This window comes from Primulina tabacum, chromosome 9 (assembly GCF_025594145.1).
Source record: "Primulina tabacum isolate GXHZ01 chromosome 9, ASM2559414v2, whole genome shotgun sequence".
In the NCBI taxonomy this organism is placed as follows: Eukaryota; Viridiplantae; Streptophyta; class Magnoliopsida; order Lamiales; family Gesneriaceae; genus Primulina; species Primulina tabacum.
Window position 1 is genome coordinate 37,891,640 of NC_134558.1, and position 23,039 is coordinate 37,914,678.

The 23,039-nt window shown below is 34.9% G+C and overlaps 4 protein-coding genes and 1 pseudogene across 6 annotated transcripts; 1 reads left to right on the top strand and 4 right to left on the bottom strand.

The window, feature by feature from the left end:
- Window positions 1–1,555: 1,555 nt before the first annotated feature.
- Window positions 1,556–2,833, bottom strand: LOC142504567 (putative F-box protein At4g22030). The gene has a single exon (XM_075617425.1). It carries the CDS (start codon window positions 2,822–2,824, stop codon window positions 1,556–1,558), a length of 1,269 nt encoding a protein of 422 aa, XP_075473540.1. The 5' UTR covers window positions 2,825–2,833.
- Window positions 2,834–5,949: 3,116 nt separating this feature from the next.
- On the bottom strand, window positions 5,950–8,898 carry LOC142555868 (aminomethyltransferase, mitochondrial). Of its 3 annotated transcripts, none has more exons than XM_075666993.1 (5): window positions 8,880–8,898; window positions 8,593–8,680; window positions 7,511–8,083; window positions 7,002–7,120; window positions 5,950–6,631 (listed from the first exon to the last, which is right to left on the bottom strand). In XM_075666993.1, the coding sequence occupies exons 3-5, from the start codon at window positions 8,069–8,071 to the stop codon at window positions 6,085–6,087; spliced, it is 1,227 nt and encodes a 408-aa protein (XP_075523108.1). In that variant the 5' UTR covers window positions 8,072–8,083; window positions 8,593–8,680; window positions 8,880–8,898; the 3' UTR covers window positions 5,950–6,084. The 3 variants fall into 3 exon arrangements, with proteins under 3 accessions (XP_075523108.1, XP_075523109.1, XP_075523107.1); XM_075666994.1 differs by having other exon boundaries at window positions 7,511–8,088; window positions 8,880–8,895; XM_075666992.1 differs by lacking the exon at window positions 8,880–8,898 and having other exon boundaries at window positions 8,593–8,764.
- A 2,521-nt stretch (window positions 8,899–11,419) lies between these two features.
- On the bottom strand, window positions 11,420–13,730 carry LOC142555869 (5'-adenylylsulfate reductase 1, chloroplastic-like). Its single transcript, XM_075666996.1, has 4 exons — window positions 13,569–13,730; window positions 13,301–13,453; window positions 13,070–13,196; window positions 11,420–12,684 (listed from the first exon to the last, which is right to left on the bottom strand). The coding sequence occupies exons 1-4, from the start codon at window positions 13,636–13,638 to the stop codon at window positions 11,661–11,663; spliced, it is 1,374 nt and encodes a 457-aa protein (XP_075523111.1). The 5' UTR covers window positions 13,639–13,730; the 3' UTR covers window positions 11,420–11,660.
- Window positions 13,731–14,521: 791 nt separating this feature from the next.
- Window positions 14,522–15,911, top strand: LOC142555871 (uncharacterized). The gene is made up of 3 exons (XM_075666998.1): window positions 14,522–14,881; window positions 15,150–15,238; window positions 15,430–15,911. Exons 1-3 carry the CDS (start codon window positions 14,831–14,833, stop codon window positions 15,632–15,634), a joined length of 345 nt encoding a protein of 114 aa, XP_075523113.1. The 5' UTR covers window positions 14,522–14,830; the 3' UTR covers window positions 15,635–15,911.
- Window positions 15,912–16,376: 465 nt separating this feature from the next.
- LOC142555872 (uncharacterized) lies at window positions 16,377–21,092 on the bottom strand (annotated as a pseudogene).
- Between the last annotated feature and the right edge of the window lie 1,947 nt (window positions 21,093–23,039).

Sequence of the window (23,039 nt, forward strand, 5' to 3'; positions counted from 1 at the left end):
CAAGTCACATTTTTTAACGCTAAAAATTTCTAATACATAGAAAAATAACTTGTGAACTTCATTTTCATTTTAAATGAAATGTCAGTACTTCTTATTGAAATACCACAAATAATTTGAATGTACCTTCATTAAATATCCATGCATGTAAAATATAAGTTATGCTAGCCATTTCAATTATAAAAAAAAAATTGAATATCCATATACGCAAATTTTTTTTATAAGGATCCTAGCTAAAAATTGATGGTGCGATATATAAATTTTTCATTTGAAAATTAAATTAAACGAGTAACTGACTATAATTAATGTATGTGTGTATATATATATATATATATATTATGTGTGTGTGTAAAAATGTTGATTCATGCATAATCCAAAAAAGTACATTGTCAGCTCAAATGTAGACAAAACAGCTAAAAAGTTGAGAAAATTCAGACAAGAACGAGTCATGCGACTCATGATGCCCACGGTCCTTGTTGATCAAGAACTCTTGGGGTTCAATTCTTCAAGACAAAATTTTCACCACAAAAAAATATATATATTACGTGATCGATTGTCTTCCAATTCTCCCAAAAATCCTAAATGAATAATAAATTCAATTTCATCCCTTTTCACGTTCCACAGTATACGAACTGGTCACATAGTATCTATAAGGAGATAAATTCATTAATGAAAAAATAAAATATAATCGTGACAAGCATTTCAATAACTAGTAGATTTAACCGATCAATATAATTAGTCAGGATTTTTAAGAATTCAGTCGCATGGTTGATCAATATATGATCAAAATTATCGTTAATTTTAGGAAAATAACTTTTTTTTGTCTAGTAACTTGTTCTATTTTAATTTGAGTTTTGCTCTATAGTATCCAAAATGATGGCGCAATACCGTAAATGTTGATGTGACACATGAAATTGTTGATATGCATGAAACAACATCAATTACTAAACCAAAATATCCAAAAAATTAAAATTTAATACACTAAAATCAAAGTTTGACAAGTTAATGGATCAAAAAATATTTCTACTTAATTTTACTACATATTTCGAAAAATAGTTAATATGACCGCCTTGATATTTTTGTATTTAACTATATAAAGTACTTGGTAAAAATATATATTATAATCTTATATTGTAAAATAATTTATGATTTTAACGTATTTCTATTTCTCATTTATATTATAGCTAATTATATTGTTATATATCCATTCATCTATGTCTATCATTTACCAATCATAATCCATGCATTAGTTGATTTTATACGCCATCTTCTGTACTGATGCAAAAGAGTCTCTTCTGTTAATTAAATTACCTAAATCCAAAATATAAAATGCGCGGAAAATATATTTTTAAATGATATCCACAATAATAAATTTATAAAATAAATAATATTCTTCGTTAACATTAAGGGGAAAAAAAGAATGAAATAAATGTTTTTGCCTAATTTTGACAAGCTTTACACCATAGGATTTTTTACTAATAAAAAAAAGAGGGAGAAATAAAATGACCATGTTAGATCCGTTAAACAAAAAAAAAAGGTGCATGCATGGGTAGAAGATTCAGAAAAGCTTGCTTGCGAACTCATCGATGTCTATCCTTTTAATGGAGGACGATGCAGCAAGATCTCTGAGCTCCGACATGCTTCTTCCCAACTGCAGGCACACCTTCATTTCAAATAATTCTCCATTCTCCCTTCTCTCCTTATCATCTTCCCTCAGGTTCGATTCAATCGATTCTTCCATCAGCTTGAAAAATCCCGCGTTGCTGCGGTACATTTCGAACACCATTCCTACCTGCCCGCCGTGCTCGAATGCATTCACAACACTCGCCAACGCGCCGCCGAAAACGCCCAGCATCACTGCCCAACCGCCATGGGAAGGGGAGCCTACTAATGAGGAACCCACGGCGGCTAAACCCGTCAGAATTGGGGACGTAATGGCAAGAACTTTGTTGAGTTTTAATGCTTTGTTGGCCAATCTCAAGTAGTCTTCCCTATCTTTTATTCTCATGACGTTCACTATCTCTCTCATTTCTTCCTCTAATTTCCCGTCCCAGCCGTTGAAATCTTTGTTCCCGCCTGGACCTTTTGACTGTCTACGCCCCTGCTCCGTCGGCCACCAGACTGCGGGCTCCACCGTCTCAGGGAATTTTTCCAGCATTACGCCAAGGAGAGGAAGTGGGTAAGCTTTATCCAGGGCCAACACTTTTTCCATTAATTCTTTAACATCAACCGCCGTAGGGTTCCCTATGCAAATCATCGTCTGGATTTGATTATGAAGCTGCTTGAACAGCCTGGCAGCGTTTCGTTGTTCTTCAGCAAGCTGAGATGGCTGAATCGTATTCACGATCGACAGCATCCCAGTCGCGGCCACGTACATGGCAGTGGACGAAAGCTTCAAAGCAGCCTCCGGAGCTCCAGCGCTTATGGCGGCAATTCCTGCCATCATTGCAGCAGCCAGAGTGATCGCATTGATTGAATTCAAAAGAAGACTATTCCAGTGGGTTCTTTGATCTCCAATATTGTTGTGCATTTCAACTCTATCTGCAACTGCTTCCAAGATTGCGTAAATCTTTGCCATCACCAAAGGATCCGCTCCCTTATTCTCAAATCTTTTAAATCCCGTGCTAATGCTAATGGGACTCACACGTTTTTCAATACTTTCATGGAGTTCGAGTTCATCCAAACCACTCGTTCGGAGCTCGGGAAGAGAAATACTGGTGACCCGTTGCGGGATGTTAATGGCAGCCCTGACAATTCTTTTTTGTTGCGAATTAGAAGAAGAAAACATGAATGAATTCAATAAGCTCGAAGATTTTAAGGTTGCCATATTATTTTTTCCTGCTTGATTTCTTTGAAATCTATATGTTTTGATTTTACTGTGTCAGGTGTTTTCGGAAATACAATTTTTGAGAAGTGGTGAGATTCGAATGGGAAGGATTGCATGTGGCAAGTGCATTTATAGAGAATTGGAAATTTGACTGTTGACTAATTAATTGAATTTTAAAAATGAAATAAATTTCAACATATCCTATGTTTGAATTGAACCGGTTATTATTATATATATATATATTTTTTGAAATCATTATTATATATTTTTTAAAACTTGTTCAATGGTTAATATTAAATATATACTAAAATCGTGACCGTTTGCATTCAATTTTGTAGTGAACCAATTATCTTGAAAAAAAATTCGCGGACAATTAATTTAGCAATTATTATTTTTTATCGTTAAAGTGCTATAATTATAATGTGAATAAACTCTAATTATAATATAACATGCACACATTACGCATCAGATTAATTATTATTTCCACGTGATTATATCTATATGTAAAACAAATTAAGAAGATTTAATATATAAAGAATATTTTGAAACACATAATGTAGTTTAAGGCATAGTTCTGTACACATGATATAATAAACATGTAATATATAATATAATGATAAGTTAATGATAAATAAGATGTAGGATATTATATTTAATGTTTGATATGATTTTAATAAGAGTGATTAAATTTATATATTAGATTGTAATGAAAAAATTAACCTTATCATAATAAATTTTATAATTTCAAAGTTGTTGCTTGAGTTCATATTTTTTATTTGTTCATGCGCCGATAGTGCTTTCATGATTTATTTATTTTTACCTAATTTTATATATTATATAATATGATAATTGATCTCTTGATTTTGTGAGTCAAGTCAAATATCAATTTTTAAGGTTAACCGAGTGATACTAATAATTTTATTAATATTTATAAAAATTATTTATATAATTATCTCGAATTCATTTATATAATTATCATATTATATAATATAAAAAATAAATAAAAACATTCATTTGATTTTAATTTCTAACTACTAGCATAGATTTATAAAAATCATTTATAAATTGAGGGCAATTAAGTCATTTGTAGTGTATTTTATCATTAAATTAAAATTATCACACCTAATAGAAGAGACATTTTATCCTTCTAAAAAATTATTTATCAAGAGCTATTATCATGGGCTTTTTAAAAAGGTACCAAACATGAGATAAGGAGGATTATTTATCAATCTCTCCCTTATCCCGTGTACCAAACTATGCCTAAATATATAGTTTATTTACTTTCTCTACCTCACTTTGGAATAGATCGAAATTTTTATATAATTTTAAATTACATTCTCTAAAATAAGCAACAGCATATAATACAACAGTATTGCCCCTTTTTCTAAAAGAATGAGAGTTTTGATATGGACTTCCAACTCAAAGAATATTTCAAAATAATTCTAAAACCAGTCAAAATTGTCCAAAGAACGAGCCAAAGATCTCGGACAACTCAACCATTTCTGCCTTGACTATTTTATTTACATTTAAAATATTCAAATTTTTTTTTTTTCCAATTTCAATAAATGGGCAAGTTGCTCGCTAATAAAATTAATGACGGGAAATTAAAATAATTTACTTCGAGCAAATGAAAAATTAGGTAAACAACTTAAAATTAAATATTGAATATTTGCTCTGAAATGTGGGATAAAAATGTCATTCTTTTCTCAATTGTACCATATTGTTTAATGCTAAAAAATAAAGTCCATGAAAGATACCTCGTGAATTTATTCGTTTTTTTTTTTTTATTTGCAAGTATGAGTATACTTCTTTTTGCTTCGAATTGGACCCGCCGTGAATAATGAATATTAAGGCTAAAGACTCGCCGATGGTTTCAAGGGATGGCTAACAGTTGTTTGGCAATTGTACACTACAACTTTGTAGCCTGGCGCATGGCTTAGTTACGTACACAATTATTCAAAATTGTTTGCTGTAATAATTGTTTTTGTTAGATAGATTAATAAAAATTATACGATTTAAAATTATAATTTTTAATAAAATAATAAACATTGAATCGTACGATAAACTAATTTAATATAAAATTAGTAATTAATTGCAATAAATTAGGGAGACAATTCCTGAAAAGCAAAGTTTTGATGGAGCCCTGCTGCATGCATGTATAGGTTTCTGGTTTAGGCACGATAATCTTGACAAGATCTTGGCTAGATCTTTTGTAAGACGATCTCACGAATCTTTATATGTGAGACGAGTTAACCTTACCGATATTAACAATAAAAAATAATACTCTTAGCATAAAAAATAATATTTTTTTTCATAAATGACCCAAATAAGATATCTCTCTCACAAAATACGACCCGTGAGACCGTCTCACACAAATATCTTCTACGCAGAAATAGTCCAATCGAGTTGATATTTTTTTATTTTAGTCATATTTGATATAACACAATACTTAATCCTAAAAAACAAAAAGTTAGGAAAAAATACAACTTATTAGATTAATATTTTAGAAAATTTTCTCATATACGTCTACAAATAAAGATAATATGAATATTGATTCAAAAAATTACATTATGAAATAACAGTGTTACATTGAGATCGAAATATATGATTTGGGTAAGTTTTAAACTTTAGTATACATACACAATTTATCAATAAATTAAGTCAAACTTCTATAAAAACCATCTTGAAAAATGTTAACATTTTATAATGACAGTGAAACTAATTGGATAGGAGATCGTTGTTTTGGGGAATCGATGTTATTCAGAGTATGTTAGACTGATTATATATGTTTTGCGGTATAAAAATGAAATAAAGTTTCAGACAATAGAACGAGTCCAAGCCACGGGGCTTGGTCAAGAAATATTGGGGCTCAATTCATAGTCAATTTTTTTTTTCCCAAAACCAATAATTAAACTTCCGTGATCCAAGTTCGAGATTCAAACCGCCACTTTCACCATTCTTTCAAGTTAGACAACATGCAAAAGCAAATTTTGTGGGCGTTGGCCGAGTGGTGATTTGGTCATTCCAATCTTGCACATAAGTTCTGAAACTTGAAATATGCACGTCTTAAATTTTCTTTTATATATTCAGTGTATAAGATGGTGATATCAAATTAGTAACAACTCTTACAAATGATATCAATTGAACTCAAAAAAGCATATGAGGAAGACAGAGCATTTGACAGATCTCGAAAAAGAATACATCATTTAAGAGTGTTAACAGTTCGATATTCAAGAAAAGTTTCAGAATCAACAAAACAGTTAGGATGGCTTGTAATACTTCGTTGGAACAAAAGGCATTTTTGTAACTGATCCATCATATGATTTTCCCCTTATCACAATCTTTACTTTAGTACCGGCCTTGTGCAATCCAGATTTCACATACCCCATTGCAATGTTCTTCTTCAGACACGGACTGAATCCCCCGCTCGTGATTTCCCCAATGTTTTGTCCCTTCTCGTCTTGAATCTCACTATGACTTCGAGCAGGTGGACCAGAAGAAATAAACCCGACTCTCCTAATTGATGGCCCTTCTTCGATTTGCTTGAGTATTACTTCAGCACCCAAGTATCCTCCCTCAGCTCTTCGTCTTTTACCAATGGCCCATGTTAATCCTGCCTCCACAGGTGTTATGTGCTGCTCCATGTCGTTACCATACAAGCACAGTCCAGCTTCTAGGCGAAGGCTGTCCCGAGCGCCCAACCCTGTTAATCTTACCTTATTCTCAGATTTGTCAAGAATCGCTTTCGCAAGATCAACTGCATGCTCTGAAGGGACGGAGATTTCAAAGCCATCTTCGCCTGTGTACCTGGAGGTTTGTAAAGTTTAATGCCATTTTTAACCGATGGAACGGACAGAGAACAGAATCTTCATCCATTAGTGCTATGACAATGGATTAGAGAATCAGTGAATTCGACTTCTGATAATTGGAGTACAATCTTAAAGCAGTGTGAAAGCACAGAGCAGTATAACGACAGAACTGAATCACCCCACCATACCTTTGCACATTTCATCAACAGTGCAAAACTTCAATGCTTGTGGTGGTTGTAATGATGGACAGATATATTCTAATAGGAACGAAATATGTTGCACAACAAACAGAAGAGACCAAACCTTGTTCTTTCTACCAAAGACACAATCATTTAAGATTTCACATAAATGACATTCAAATAACATACCCTGTTCGAGTAAGATAGCAGGTCGATCCATTGATGTCTATCACTTTGAAGTCACTAAAGTATATCTTGCTCATATCTTCTTTTGTCAGGTGCTGGAGAACTGGGGCAGCAAGAGGCCCCTGCACAAGAGAGGCAAGAGAATTTTAAAATCTACAAATATTCAAATACAAAGGAGCATAGAAAAAACGTGCTTGGAATAGCAGATATTTCATAATAGCATTGTCTAAATAAGCAAAATACAGTGCCCAGTGCCTTGGGATGGGAAACTCAATTAAAAGAGCGAGCGCACAAATAATCAACGTAATTGCAATATTCTCCAATGTACATTTCATTAATTCCCAAATCAGAGATTGTTATTTTATTTAAACCAACCAACTCAACCATAGATCGAGCCCTTCAAACGATAGGCTCCATTAATAGACACCTTTCAAGCTCAATAGCTAGGAGTGATATTCAATCAAATTATGTGAAATATAAAAATAACCAAAACAAGAAATGTCACCACGGACCTGCAGAGCTAGAAGGGAACGCTCATCATGAATGTGCCACGAAACGTCGCCACCTTTTGATGTGAATGCCTTCATGTGTTCCTCAATATGGGCAAGATCCTTGTCTCTGCAGCCAGCATTAACAACAAGGTATATGTGATCATTGGTCACCTTGGTGACCACCGAATCATCAATGGAGCCTCCCTTCTCATTTGTAAACACAGTCAAAGTCCCAGTCCCAGGTGCAAGCCCAGCAACATCAGCAATGACAAGCTTTTCAAGGAAAGGAATGCAGTCCTTTCCTTTAAGACTAAGACCACACATATGGGAAACATCAAAGAGGGCACCATTCTCCCTACAATTTATGGTAGAGTCCATAATTGAGTCTTTGTACTGGATTGGCATACTCCAACCAGCAAAAGGCACCATTTTCCCACCATGGGCGACATGAAAGTCATATAGAACTGTTTTCTTGAGATCAGCTTCGGATGCAAAGCACCGACGAACTACAGTCTTCTTGTCGCCATGAGCCAAACTGCGAGTTATAGATTGACCAAGTTGCCACAATCCCCCTCCTCTCATCTTTGTAAGCGTCTGCTCTAAAGGAAATGCGAATAAAGCATTCCCAATCGCAGAAAAATATTGATCCTGGAGCTAAACAATACGCACCATAAAAGAAGAAGAGAGCATCTAGAAGGACCAAGAGAAATAAAAGGGCTTCCAAATGAAGCAATGTATAATTATAATGACAATAATCAAATAACATTGGATTCAAGACAGCTTTTGGCATCCAATACACGGAGTAAAATCAGCACCTCGACTGCATAACAACCACCAAATACTATCTTTCGGCCACATCTCATACGGATTGAAAAGCAGAAAGTCATGCATTACCTAATTAAAACGTAAATCTCGAATCTGGATCCCAATACAAAGATTCATAAAAAAAGATCTTTGATGTGCCTAAAAATAAAACAAAACGACAATGTACCAAAAACAGAAAATACGCAGTCTTGGACCAATAGTTACTATCAAACATGGAATATTGAGATTAAAAAAAAAAAAACAGAGAAGGAAGGAAAGAATCAAAGCATACTCATTACCTTGAGCACCGAGGATCCCTTCTCTTGAGAATGGTTGTGTGGGAAGTTTGTTATATGAAATAGAGGAAAGCTGTCGCAATCCAGGCAACTGAGATATAAATTATGCGATACAAATGGAGTAAGATTTTAAGTATTGTGATATATTTATATTTTCTGGAAATTAAAATGAATAATAATAATAATAATAATAATGGAGAAGGTTGATGGGATATAGTGGGTGGAGGAGGCTTTCTCAGCCCAATCAAGACCCAATCTTTAGTGAGTGGTGATGCGAAATACATAATTACCCAATTTCTCGATCGATTTGCTTGTTTGGTAGACGACGGGCTTCATGGATGTGGCTCGCCTGCCAGCGTAGGATCAAAATGCCTATTGCACCAAGATCTTAAATTCAGACCAGATCTCGGGTTCGATATTCTATATATAAATATTCACTCCAGTTAAAAAAAAATTGTCTGTAACATTCTTGTAAGGAAAGAAATGCGTACATAGCCGATCCTATTTATCTATGTAGAAAGATTGGTTAGATTAGATACTTATATATGCATATTAGGAGTGCATTTAATCAAAGTCAATTTGAGTATAATTTGGTTTAAATTTGAGTTTATTCGAAATTGAATCGAACTTGAGTAGCTTAATTATTTTTTTATTCCATTTTCTCGAGCTTTTATTTAAAATAGCATTAATAAATTTAATTCACTATAACATAAATTTATTATTTTTTCGAACCCATTATATATTCTTTTTATCATAAATATACATAATATCATATCAGAAAATAAATAAAATTCTATTTCAAAATCAATATATTTAAATAAATATATGAGAAATAAAGAATAATAATATTATTTTTTAAAAAGAAATTAATTATTGATATTGGAAATTGAAACATTATTAAATATAGCATTACTTTAGTTATTTTTTTTAGCAAAGAGTTTTTTACTTGAACTTATTATATATTACAACTACTCTATTTTTATACATATAAATAAATAGTAGAAATAGTAGAAAGGAAAGACAACAAACCATGTCACTTTATTATTTTTAAGTCTAGCTGAGAACCAAATTGTCATCTTTTAATTTTATGATGTCAAATTCAAGCTTTGACAACAATAGTATTCTTGGAGATAATCTCACGGCTTCTCATATTTACAATAATAAAAAATATTTAATATTTTTTATTAACAACATAAATAAGTGATTTTCTCGTAAAATTGATTCGTGAAATTATTTTATAATTTTTGTTGTGAAATTAAAATTTATTTGAATTTAAATTATTCGTATTTTGGTCGATAGAAGGATGCAGGTTGAGAAAAAGCCGTGACCTTGATGAAATTTTCAGAAACTTGAACCTGAATAGTGCTCCGAGAAACAGCATCTCTCAAATTGTAGCCTGCTGGAGTCCACGATCCATTCTGTTTAATTTGCATCGTTTATTAGTTATACTACGAAGAAATCAAGATATTATAATTCTTGCATGGGGGTTGCTAGATAGGCATTTCCAACGGCAGGTTTGCCAGGTATTCTGCCAATGGTGAAAACTCCTCCAATCTTGAAAGAGTCAGGCAGTTTCAAAAGTGTGTCAAAGAGGAAACATAGGATACACTGTTCACTGCATATCGTTGTTTGCCGTTTATATATGGAGCGGAGTTGGCGAGGACAATGGTCCTTGATGGCTTGATCAATCCATAGTGATACGAGCCTTTAGGATTAGGTCTAGGCGTACTTGCTGTTCAGATTGAGGCTGATTAAAGAATCATCGGTGCAAGAAATTTCAAGTTTATTTAATACTACTCGATTCATAAAGAAAAATCAATTGATGTGTGTAGCATCCAAGCTTTTAAAACAATAGCAAACTATATATATCCACCTCCATGGTGTTAGAGAGTTGAAAATAAGCGTAGGTCAAGAGATCCGACAATCTTTTGAACTGTTATTGGACTCATGGACAGATGAAAGACAACCTCACGAACTAAACCATCTTAGTTTCTCATAGATTAAGGAGAAAAAGGGAAAATCTGTCCGATTATCTTAGTTAGGGTGGCAATTTGTTAATCCTACTAATTATAGATCAATGATATCCATCTTGATTTGTGTATCAAGAAACTGATCAGACATACATGATTACATATAGTCACTAATTCAACATTTCAGTCACAGAACAGTAACTGAGGATGTTTTGAAAATAAATTATCGAAAATAACGCAACTGTTGGAAGTGTCCCATATTGTTGATATTGGGCAATTATGACAATTTATTCGTAGAAATGGAGATGTCCACTTGCGAGTTTTAAAAATGAAGTTAATGCTATTAATGTTTTTAAGGGAAAGCCCTTTAAAATTTCCATCAATGTGTGAGCTTCGATCTAGGCCGATCCATGGGCTGGATGAGGCCCACTGGGTATTCAAAATCAGTTTTCGATTGTTGAAGAGTTATCACAGTGAGTATATGGAGCTGGAAACCAATTATATTCAATCTGAATCCTTGGAAGATTATTACATTTGCGCTTTTTCTCCCCATTTCTAGCTTCGTTTAATGATACACACCAACAGGTCCACTTGGTCTTTATGGGCATGGACTCAACCATCAGCTGGGTAATTGTTCCATCCAAGCCTGTCCATTCGCCTGCTCAAATTTGACGTGGGCTCGACTCTGAGAATTTACTATATAGTTTCCACACATTTGCAACTTCAAAAGTGACTATCGACTTTGTCTCCACTTATCATAGCCGGATTAAAAGTTTATTGATCGATGAACAGCAGTTTATTTCGTTTTAAACCCATATGAAGAATGGAGCTTTCCTGAGACGTACGTTATCAGACAATGCTTAGGGACAAAGAATTCATATACAGAGAATTTGGCTAACACTGATTAGCCTCAAATCAGTTACGATACAAAGGCATATATACTCGTACCATACAAAACCAAGGGGAAAAGAGAAGGCAAAAGTAGAACATCAAAATATTATACAAGAAAGCAACAAAGCCAGCTAGACTTGGTCCAAAAACTAATGAACCAAGCCCCATGTCCCCATTCTAGCACTTCCAACAATATCCATGTGTCATCTTTCACCGGAGGGCATTGACGAAAGCCGTCAGAGACGCAACATCCCTATTTTCAGATGGATATTTAATGGGTCGTGAAGCATTCTTGGGGAAGAAAAGTATGGTAGGGAAGCTCCCCAACTGCAATTCTTGCTGTGCAAATGACTTCTCCTCTCCATCTGCCCTGAACTTTGCAATCTTAACACCGGATCCTGTCAGTTTCTCCGCCAATTCAACGTAGGATTGTTCCATCCCCTGGCAAAACCGGCACCAAGGTGCGTAAAGAACAACTAGCCAAGGCTCATTCCTTCTTTTCAGTTTCAGCAAGTTCTCAATTCCGGGCCTGCTCAAATTCACAACACAGTTGGTGTTGAAAAGGTCTGTTTCTTGCACCGTCCCATTCGCATGAACTGCCCCGTTCAAGCTTTCCTCCTTGATGTTCCCTTTGTGAAGTCCACACTCCTTGGCTTTAGCATCCTCCCACCACCATCGTCCTTCTCTCTCGTGTTGACCTGGTAGCACAGCTCTTGTGCAAGGTTCGCATCCAATGGAGATATAACCTTTGGCATGCAAAGAGTTCACTGGGACATTCATGGCTCGAAGAAAACTCCAAATATCATTTCCTTTCACATTTGCAACGGGATTCCACTTCACCAAACTGCCAATCCCGCCATCCAAACCCTCAAAAACAGGGTCAACCTGAACAACTGGGACTTCAGATCTGGTACCAGGGGATTGATCTTTTCTTTGACCCGTTATCCAGGCTCGCAACCCTTTAAGGGCTCTTCTCAAAGGCCTAACTTTTCTCACACGGCAGCATTCCTGGTGACCGTCTTCGTAAAACGAGAAGAGCCCTTTGTTTCTTACCAAATCCTGCACTTCGGCAGCATCAGGGAACATGTACTCTATTCGGATTTTATAGCGTTTCTCAACATCATCAAAGAATTTGTATGTCTCCTGGTTCAATCTCCCTGTATCCAAGCTGAAAACCCTGAACGGTCGTCCAGTTAAGCTGGCGTATTCGATCAAAGCAACATCCTCTGCTCCACTGCAGATAACAAAAAAAAATGGTTGGTGAATAAGTTCCAAAATTATAAGCAGCTAGAAATTCAAGTAAATGAGACTACACCAATTTGTTAAAAAGAAAAGAAAAGGAAAAGATAGAAAGACCACTATTTCTTAACCTACTTCCTTCGTTTCCCATTATTTCATAAAAATACACACATTCGAAATAAATTATTACGTATGGAATTCCGTCTTCAAGAGGATCCCTGGAACAGTTTCAAAAATTCAAATTTTCTTCTGTTCAAAAGCAGATTTTGGTATGCATCAGACTAAAATTAACTATTGATTGCCACATACATCCGTTAAAATCATTCGATAAGTACAATTTGATTTTAAAAAAAGGAACGGTAAATTACTGTATAAGTTACCTAAAAGCAATAGCAATATCGTTTCCAAATTTCTCAAGGGCCTTATCCATAATCTCCAGCGGGGAAGCATTTTCAAGCTCCTTAGACAATATATCAAAGTCTTCCAACCCTGATTTCTCAACCACCTCTGCCAAAACGGAATAAAAATATATCACGATAACGCTCGCCATTTGGACAGACAAAAAACCAAATCCCAAGCCTGTATGAAGATTGACCAAAATTTTCACATACCATGAGCGAAGAAGGTCGTTGCGGAGGGGACAATTGAATCGTTCCTCTTTGGCTCAGCATTCAATGGCTTCACGGCGCAACGCCGTCGTGAAAAATTAACGACCGCCTGTGGGAGATGATGCCTATCAGGCTGAAATGCGCCCACTTGTGCAGCTGAAAATAATTATAGACCACCTCAAGATCAGTACAAGATTTATATAGAACAAAAACCAAGATACCAAAACAAAAACCCAGAAATATAAGCAATTGAAACATAAACAAATAGTACCTTTTGGCTGCTCGAGAGGGGAAGATAGAGAGCTACGAATAGCAGACGAAGAAGTAACGGCAAAAGCCATCAATCCACAAAAACCTAATGCTATTTACGAAGAAACCGTACGATGATTAAGCTACAAGTTTCGTGCAAGAACTCTGTGTGAAATATCAGGTTCCAGGAAGCGGTTTTAAAGGAGGAGAAAATGGAGGGTGGAAAGCAGCCTCTTCAGGTTCATTGAACCTGGACTTGTTTTAGGGATCGCGCAATATCCGAGGTGGCGAGTGATGATTGGAGGGGTGCCAATTTGTGGTTCGTGTCATGGCTTCCGTCATGTGGCGTACAGTGGAGAAGGGAGAGAGTCGTGGTGGAAAGGGAGTGCGACATCTAAATCTTCCATTTGTCGCCATTTCATGCTAGATTTTTCTTGGATTTTATTTATATAATAATCACGTAATATAAGTTTCGTCCCATTTGTTTTTAAATTTTTTTAAATTTGAGCTGAAATATATCACAGTTATTTGGGAATAAAATCACTTCTTCCACTGTGAAATATATTTTAAATTTTTATGGTATAACGAATCCTAGATTTCTATTATTTAACAAGTCATTTTTTGTTTAGTTAAAATCATTGTATCATATAGTTTTGTGTAGTAATATATAAAATAAAATAGAACATTTAATTCGCGATTATTTGGTCCGTTCCTGTTTGTAAGTATGTGGATGCTCTTGCGGTCTTGTATATTCAAATATTCGAAATAATTTTCCAATATTCAAATTTTCTAAATATAACATTATTAGTAAATCATTTTAAAATGTATTATTTATCATTGTTTATATTTTCAATAACCAAAAAAATAATAATAATAAAGTAGAAAGAAGTTAATGAATCTAAATAATGGGAGAATATAAAGACTAATAATTGTAAATATTGACTATCTAAATTTGGATTATTGCCTTTCTCTCACGGCAATGCCAATAATCCAAGATTCAGTGTATCGAATGACAGGCAACGGAGACACAGCGGTTTCGTGAGAGAGGAAAGAGAAATTGTAACAGTGTCAAGAAAGAGCGTGGATATAATCCCTATTGATTCCAGGAGGAGAACTTCGCCTTCAGCGGTGGACAGGGTGGTGGCGCCTCCAGATACCAAGGAGAAGGAGTACGCCAAGAATATTCGGCCGACGTTCTGGTTAACAGAGAAGTTTCCATTGAAGACGGAGGAGCTGCTGCCGTTGCTGGACATCTTAGCGCATAAAGTGAAGGCCGTACGGCAGATGAGGGAGGTCCTAATGACGACGTTTCCTCCTGGGACATTTCCAGTAAAGGTAACGGCGAGAATGGGTAATTCGGCTTTTCAAATTCCGTGAAACGCTTTTGTTTGATTACTTTGTTTAGCTTTAATCCCATCTTTTAATGCATTCAAATTTACAAGAAACGTTCTTGACTTTGCACAAGGCTCGTTGCTTTGGCGTGGAAGTATCCCATTGGGCCCCCTGTAGTAATCGTAGGTTATTGGGGCAAGAATTCCACTTTGGCCCCAAGCTCGAATCTTGATTATCTAATTATTCTAATCAGGCATTGTCACATGGACAGGTAGCAATCCCCGTGATTCCTACAGTGAAGGTGGTGATCACATTCACAAAATTTGTCCAACTACAGACAATTGAGCATTTTTACACTCCTTCGTCGACGGTGGCGGAGCTAGGATTCTGGCATTTTAAACTCTAGCATCCTTTAATATTTTAAATTAATCTACCCGAGCTAATACAAAATTTATTCAAAATTATACAAAAATTTACATATAAATTTTTTTAAAAAAATTTGGACCACCCGGGCTAAAGCCCGGATACAAGAGGCTGTACCTCTGCCCCTGTCCGTCGAGTCCTAGGCAGTTTTCTGGTGGTATTCGTGGTGAGTACTTCTCATCATGGCTATCGGGGAGCAGGAGCCGACAGCAAGCTAGCGAGGGCGAGCACATGATCGATCCGTTTGCTATTCCGAGTGGATACAGTTGGAGTAGTTTTGACGAGAAGAAGAAGAAAATGAAGAAGTCCAAGTCCAGCAGGAGAACTAAGTGATCATATGAAGAAATGGATTTCGAGAGACCCTTAATGAGTATTACTATGAGGTTGAGTTTTATGGTTTTATTGTCTGTCGCACGCTAATTTTGGAGGCAAGTTTTCCGACTCTCCGACTATTTTAAAGCTATATATGATGCCGTGGTAGCACAAAAAAGGGTCTCGAGATAGTTTACCCATTAGGGTATATTGTTGATTTTTGTAAGTTAGATCTGACCGAGTTCTGTTTTTTTCCATCAAAATTGATATGAGGAAATGAATACTACTTTTATTTACCTATGGAGTGTTGGAATATTTATAGTATAGATAGTATACATTGAGCAATAGTTTTATTATAATTTGCCCACCACCCAGATCGATCGTTTATGCATGCCTGAGTTTGATGAGAGATTAAATAATATTGCAAGAAATAAAATAGATCATTCTGAACATAATTCAGAAAGAAGAAACTGCATATATTAATTACTAATTGAAGAACTAAAATGATGTAACATAATATATTTGGTACATTTAAAAGCTGTCATTGCAATACACACGTGTCTCCGACCATTTAAGTAGTGGGTTGGGCGGTTGAAGTGGGCGAGGAGCTGGTGTTTGTGTATTACATTGGATAAAACACTTCAACACAATATCTCAACAACATTTTGGTGTGTTTTAAAGTAAACAAGAGTCAAGAGAGTGAGCCGAGTCCAAAAACACCACTTAAAAGAAGCCCAACTGAGTTACTGCACAACAAAGTTGATCATGTAAGCTGGCTAATCATACATCAATTAAAAATATAGAAGGAAAGAATGAAGAACAAATCATTGCTTCTAGGCAGCAATGAGTTGGCATATGTTGTTTATCACAAAATAAAATAAAGGGTACAAGTCATAGTTAAAGGGGCAGCCTATCTAGCTGCAGCAACCCATTCTTCATCCAGCATAAAGATCAAATAATCATTGTTTCTTCATTGACAGCCTCAAATTAATATCTCTACTTAACAAGAACAAGGTTTTGTACTCCTCCCTCCTCTTATCTTGTGTGTTTTCAAGTTATTTATGATTTCACAATTTTCCAACGTATTTCTTTCGGTTTTGATCATCTCGCCATGTTTAATATATTATCCATCAAACAAAATAAGTCTCTAAAAGCTTTTGAAAAATTTATTTTACAAAGTTTGATGAGTTTGGTTTAACCGATTCTCAAAATGAAAAACAGACCGATGATATTTGTCAATAAAAAAATCAAATTAATGAACAAACCGGACTGACTCTGAATTAAATCAATTGGGAGGCTTGTTTCTGTTTAGCGGAGCTTTTGCTAATCCTTAAAGGTGTGGGGGGAGCCCATCCTCGATCCATGCTCCGATGTTCTGCATCATCAGGCCATCTTTGTTAACTTTGCAATCACTACTATCCAAGAAGCAAAATATACAAGGTGTGCGTGTAGACAGAAATGTCTGCAGATGGGCCAAGCTAGGTAGATCAACGGGGAGAGGGAGGAATAGGAGAAGAGACGAAAACAAATCTGAGAAAGACCCCGAGAAAGAGAAAAGAGCGGCCTTCTCCGACGGATTAGGTAAAGCCAAAGCAAGCAGTCATGGTTTTGAAGTGGGTCAAAACCAAGTTCCCAAAGAAACCTTGCACCTGAACAACAAATTAAAGAGCTTAAACACAAAGAAGATAGTGTATCATTATTGATTCCTATTCTATGATTTTGGTGAGAATGTTAAATATGTTGTGGAACATATAGGTAACTACTGTTCAGATATCCATGGAACAGATTTGTTTATCGTTTAAATGAAATTATTATTTATTTAACTTTGAAAGTTACAATAGAAATAGTGACAAATGCATTATCATCAATCTTGGGAAAAAACAGACAAACCACAAAATTATAGATAAACATTCACCATAATGAGAAATCAAATACGCTTCAACGAATTGTAGTTCACAGGGTAGTAGTAACTTAAACAGATGAAGTTCAAGAATTAACCATCAATGCACTTCATATAAGGCAAATTAGTTTTTGTCAATCTAGAACGTAGAGAAAACCGTCTTCACCATTGGATTCATCATAAATTGCAGCTATAAATGCAGCTGTAACTACATGCAATAACAATTATAATAATGTTCTATTTCAACACAAGAAAGAAAGCCTTCCCAGAATTCAAGCTTGATCCTCTTTTGGACCAGATAAACAAGTATCACCAAAGTCAAATCCACAGGAACTAGGTACGTGCAAATCAAAGAATGAGATGAAGATCCATTATATAAGCCTCTAACATTTCGTAGAAGATACTTTTTCAGTTAGATTTTATAAATGTTTTCTGACAAACAAAGACTATCAATGGATTTTTCTATGATTGATACGTTAGCATGATAAGCCCAATCAATAACCCATAGCCCTCTAAAATATTACATAAAGTCTCTTCGGAAATTTGGTACCCACATAACTCATGAATCTGGATATCATATGCACTACACATAGAGACGACCTAAAAAGTCAAAAACCAAAGTGTTGGCCATGTGAGGCAGGGTTTTGCAATTCCATGATTTATTTATATGGTGGTTTATAGCACATTGACAACATTAGGATGCAAAAAACATGTGGTAGGATTCTGATAATCCTGAGACAGAGAATGAGCCATATAGATGATAATTTATCAACATAAAAATAGTCTACATTGCTTCCTTTCCTTTAAGATATGTGATATGTTCTATGACAAATTAATCAACATGTTAACCAGAAATAATTAAATATTAAAATAATTGCTGAGTTTGCAATCACCCAAACCAAATTATCTCTTTAGACAGGCAAATCACATGATTTCGGGCATAATTTATCGGTCAAATATAAATACAAACAACCAGAATTGAATTACACGGCCCTATAATAGGTAAAGTTACTACTGACGCCTTGCATCATTATATCCATAAAGAACCCAAGTGCAATGCTGCGCATGCTCCTGAGTCCAGACAAAGGAACTCAGGATCACCATGAGCTCGACTGACTGACCAAAAAGAAGATTCATCCTGCAAGTCAAGGAGAATTTACAACTCCATCAACAATAAGCAGTATGCCAAAATAAAAAAAAAGTATAACATATTTTGCTTACCAGCATTATCCTCAGTAAGTGTCTCTTGAATGAGTAGATTTACAATGATGTCATAAGTTTGGCCACCCAGGATTACTCCCTCGGGACCCATGTAATAAAAAAATTTGGTGGTTTCCTGAAGGTTAAGCAGTAAGGTTGTGTAGGTGACAAAATACGGATTCATAACATCAGCAAACATAATTCTCAGAAGTTCTTTTGATTGATGAGACAACCCAATTTTGCTCATGTAGCCTATCCTGATGTTAAAAGTTATCTTGTTAATCAAGATATCTTTCTTTATCATGCTTGCAGGCACACTCAACGTCTCTATGACTTTCCGAATGCTGTAGTATCTGTTCAACAAATTATTAAACTTACCACAGCAAACTTATTCATCCTTCAACATTTATCAACCAAAAATCTTGTGACATCTACTATCCTTCTTTACATAAATAATCTGAATCCTTCTCCATTTCTACCATGTCAGGAAATTTGTTAACAGCAATTCCCATTCAACCTGCCTTAAAGTATCCATCAATCATGGTAGCATATGTCACAAGGTCAGGGATGAATCCCCGAACAAACATGGAGCATAGAAGCTGTTTCGCACCTGATATATTGTTGCTTCTGCAAAGATAATTGATGAGAATATTGTAAGGGAAGCTATCTTTCACAAGGTTCTTGTCTAGAGCCCAGCCATGAAATTTTAGAGCCTCAGTAACATGACCATTCCGGCACAGTTCTTTCGCAACGATAGAATGAGTGAAATGATCAGGAGATATGTAATTTTCCATCATATTGGATAACAAAAGAGAAGCTACACAGGTATAACCTTGTACATATATCAAATGTATTAGTGAATTATATATCACTGAATCAAGCATCAGACCTTTTTCGACCATAATATCACACAGTCTGAAAGCCTCCTCCAAATACCCGTGCCTCGCGTACCCATCAACCATGGTAGCGTAGGTCCTAACATTAGGCGCTACTTCCATCTTGACCATTTCGACTAAAATTTCTTTAGAGCAATCCATCTTACCCAACTTGCAATAACCATTGATGAGACAATTGTAACTGACCACATTAGGAGATACACAACCTCTGGAAATATCACCCATTTTCTTTACAACTTCATGAGCTAAAGTGAGGTCAAAAGCCCTACACGCACCATCAATTAGCATATTAAAACTGATGACATTTGGAAAAATCCCACTTTTCAACATCCTACATAACACTGTGAATGCTTTAGAAAGTTCACCTTCTATACAATGAGCATAAATTATAAGATTCAATGTATTCAAATTTTCACAATATCCATATGATATCATTTCATTGTACACTATCCAAAATCTACCAACTTCGTCTATCTTCAAGAGATGGTTCAAAAAATTGTTCCACGCATGGATTGAAATCCAATAACCTTTTGTTCTCAATTTCTCAATCACAAGATATGCATCATCTGTCGCCCCAATTTCTGTACATGTCCTAATCAATGCATCAAAAACTGCACTACTTGGAGAACAAGCATCGTAAGTATTGACCAATGCTTCTGAAATCTCCAAAGGCAAATAACCTTTCGATATCATCAATTTTTTCATCAAACATAATGCATCATCAAAGTTCCTACGATCCACCATTGCATGAATCAGAACACAACAAGACCCTAAGGAATCGAGAAGGCATTCGCCTACTCTTATTCTCTGGTGGAACTCTAAAAGTAGATTTGGAGATCTCTGAAGCTCTCCAAAAACACGGTAAATCAAGGAATTTGTGAGCGCTGAAGACAGCTGGTCCACAAAATTCCATTTCTTCCGCCGTACATTCACACAAACAGCTTTAAAAATAATATCTTCAGCAACTGGGCTTGTGAAATGGTTGCCCAAGTGGAAGCCTCTGGCAAAAATATCCCTCTTTTTTGCTGAAAGACACTTCAGAGGCACGGAACAGAAAACCCAGTTCATAACATGACTTTTCCACCTCAAGAAACTATAAAATTGAAAAACAAAGATACATTAAGGCAATGAACAAATAAAACTCGACCCAAATATACTAAGCAAGCTATGACCACTTAAAAAACCCTGCTTCAGAATGCAACAGCAACCAATAAAATAAAATTGTCCAGAACTAAATGCACAGCTAACCAGTTCTAGTTCAGCCAAAGGCGCACATTTCGATCAAATAATTCTCCCAACGAACAAAAATACATACAAAACAGGTAATAACAATTATACACTAGACGGCAACAAATATATAATCATTACAAAGGAAAAAAAGAAAAAAAGAAAAAAGAGAAGAAGCAAACGCTGTATTTAGGGTTTTGATTTGTGAAAATCAGAACAAAATAGGAACCTGAAGAAGCGCTAATTTTATGTCAGCCATTTTTTAAACGATTTTATAATTAATTAGATTACAACTGACCGAGGTAGTCAGAGAAAAACAAGTTTATCATAATACTAAATAATTATTGAAGACGCCTTTTTCGTTAATAATAATAAAATAAAGATTTTAAGGACAATTTTTTTTGGTTAATAATAAATATAATAAATAAATTTCAAGGACAATTTAATTTTTTTTTTCTTTTTTGAAAAGGTCTAGGACATTATTTTGATATGGGGAAGTATGTTGAAGCTATACTGGGTTGGGCCCAGTCTAGACCAATTCATGAAAATTACATATATTGGAATAGGCTAGCCCATATTAAAAAATTTAAGTGTAGGTACTTTATTTATTTATTTAATGATGTAGAGATACACAAAATTTATTTTCCGTAAATTTTTGAGCTAATATATTAGTCTGTAAATTATGTTAATCAGATAAATCGCACTTCATACGCCTCGAGAGATATGTGCTCTGGAGAAAGTGTTGGTTGAAAAATTGAACACAAATATGATTGGTTAAATGCTTACATATACCAACCTAACACCCATTAAAAACACGTGTACATCCTTTCTTTATTGCTTGGTGTATATATATATGTGTGTTGATTATTGATATTTCACTACATAAATTTGTCTACTGCACCAAATGTCAAATGATAAGAAATAAAAAAACATATTATGTGATATAAGCAGCAGGGTAATCATTTTTACGTTATATATAACACAATCAAATGTTAAATAATACTAATACATACAATGCAAGAGCATACCTTAAATGAAAATATTTTACCATAGGTTATATCAAAAAATATTTATTTGTTTTTTTCAATGTTGAAAAAATTAGGGAAATAACAACTCACTATTTGGTTTTAGAAACTAAAAAAAAAAAAAAGAATTGGTCTCAAGTTTGCTTATTGAGTAGACGTTGAATCCATAATTATAAAATCTCATAATCTAAAATTGTGAAGGCCCTCCGTTGCATGATATACAAAAGCACAGAGAAATTATCTGGTAGATTTTGGAATATCGCCAATATTTCCAAGCATTTAAAGTGTGCATTGCCGCAATATTACCAAAAAGAGAATATGTTCGGGGATTTGTTCGAAAGAGTTGTTCGTAGACCAAGTCAGACACTACCAAAAAAAAAGAGGCTAGCGACGGTTTATCCTATAACCGTCGCTAATCCAACCGTTTTTTGTAGTGACATATGGTAAATGGAATTAACGAAAGAAATTTTCACTCTTCCGTGATAAAAATGCATTATACAAATTAGCAGTGAATACAAGCCACCCAAATGCACTCATGCATGAATATTCATATGATCAATAGCTTGCAACTAACATTATGGCACTAATTATATATATGATGGGAAAATTGCAGAACGTACGAATTTAGAAACTATACACAGAACTTTTGAATTTTGTTTATTAAAAGTAACCATCCAAATCAATATAGTAACTGGATCCTGTCCTTGCATGCATGTTTTAGAACCCCCCCATCTCCCATCGCAGTGCCTCAATTAATTCCGCCTTTTTCTGCATGCTATGTGTATACTTTTATGACAAGGTCCCAAGGAAGTACTGCAGGTTGCACAATTATAAGGCACTCCATTCAATTGAAACCAATGAGTCACTCTTACATATATTCTGCTCCTCCATAGTCCATAAACCCTAGCTAATCCATCCTCCTCATACACAACACACGAGTGGCACGTGCATACATATTGTCGATTACTTCTGATACTACATATAAATAACTACATCGAAAAAGATTATTGTTGGCATATATAAATATTAACATACATATATACCAAGCTAGTTCGTGACTTTGAACATATAAATAGTACTTTTCAGTGTATATTAAGGAGGCCTCACAAAACTTGACATATACTATATATATATAAACATAGCTCGGTTTGATACTTGTATTTGGTGAATATTGGGTA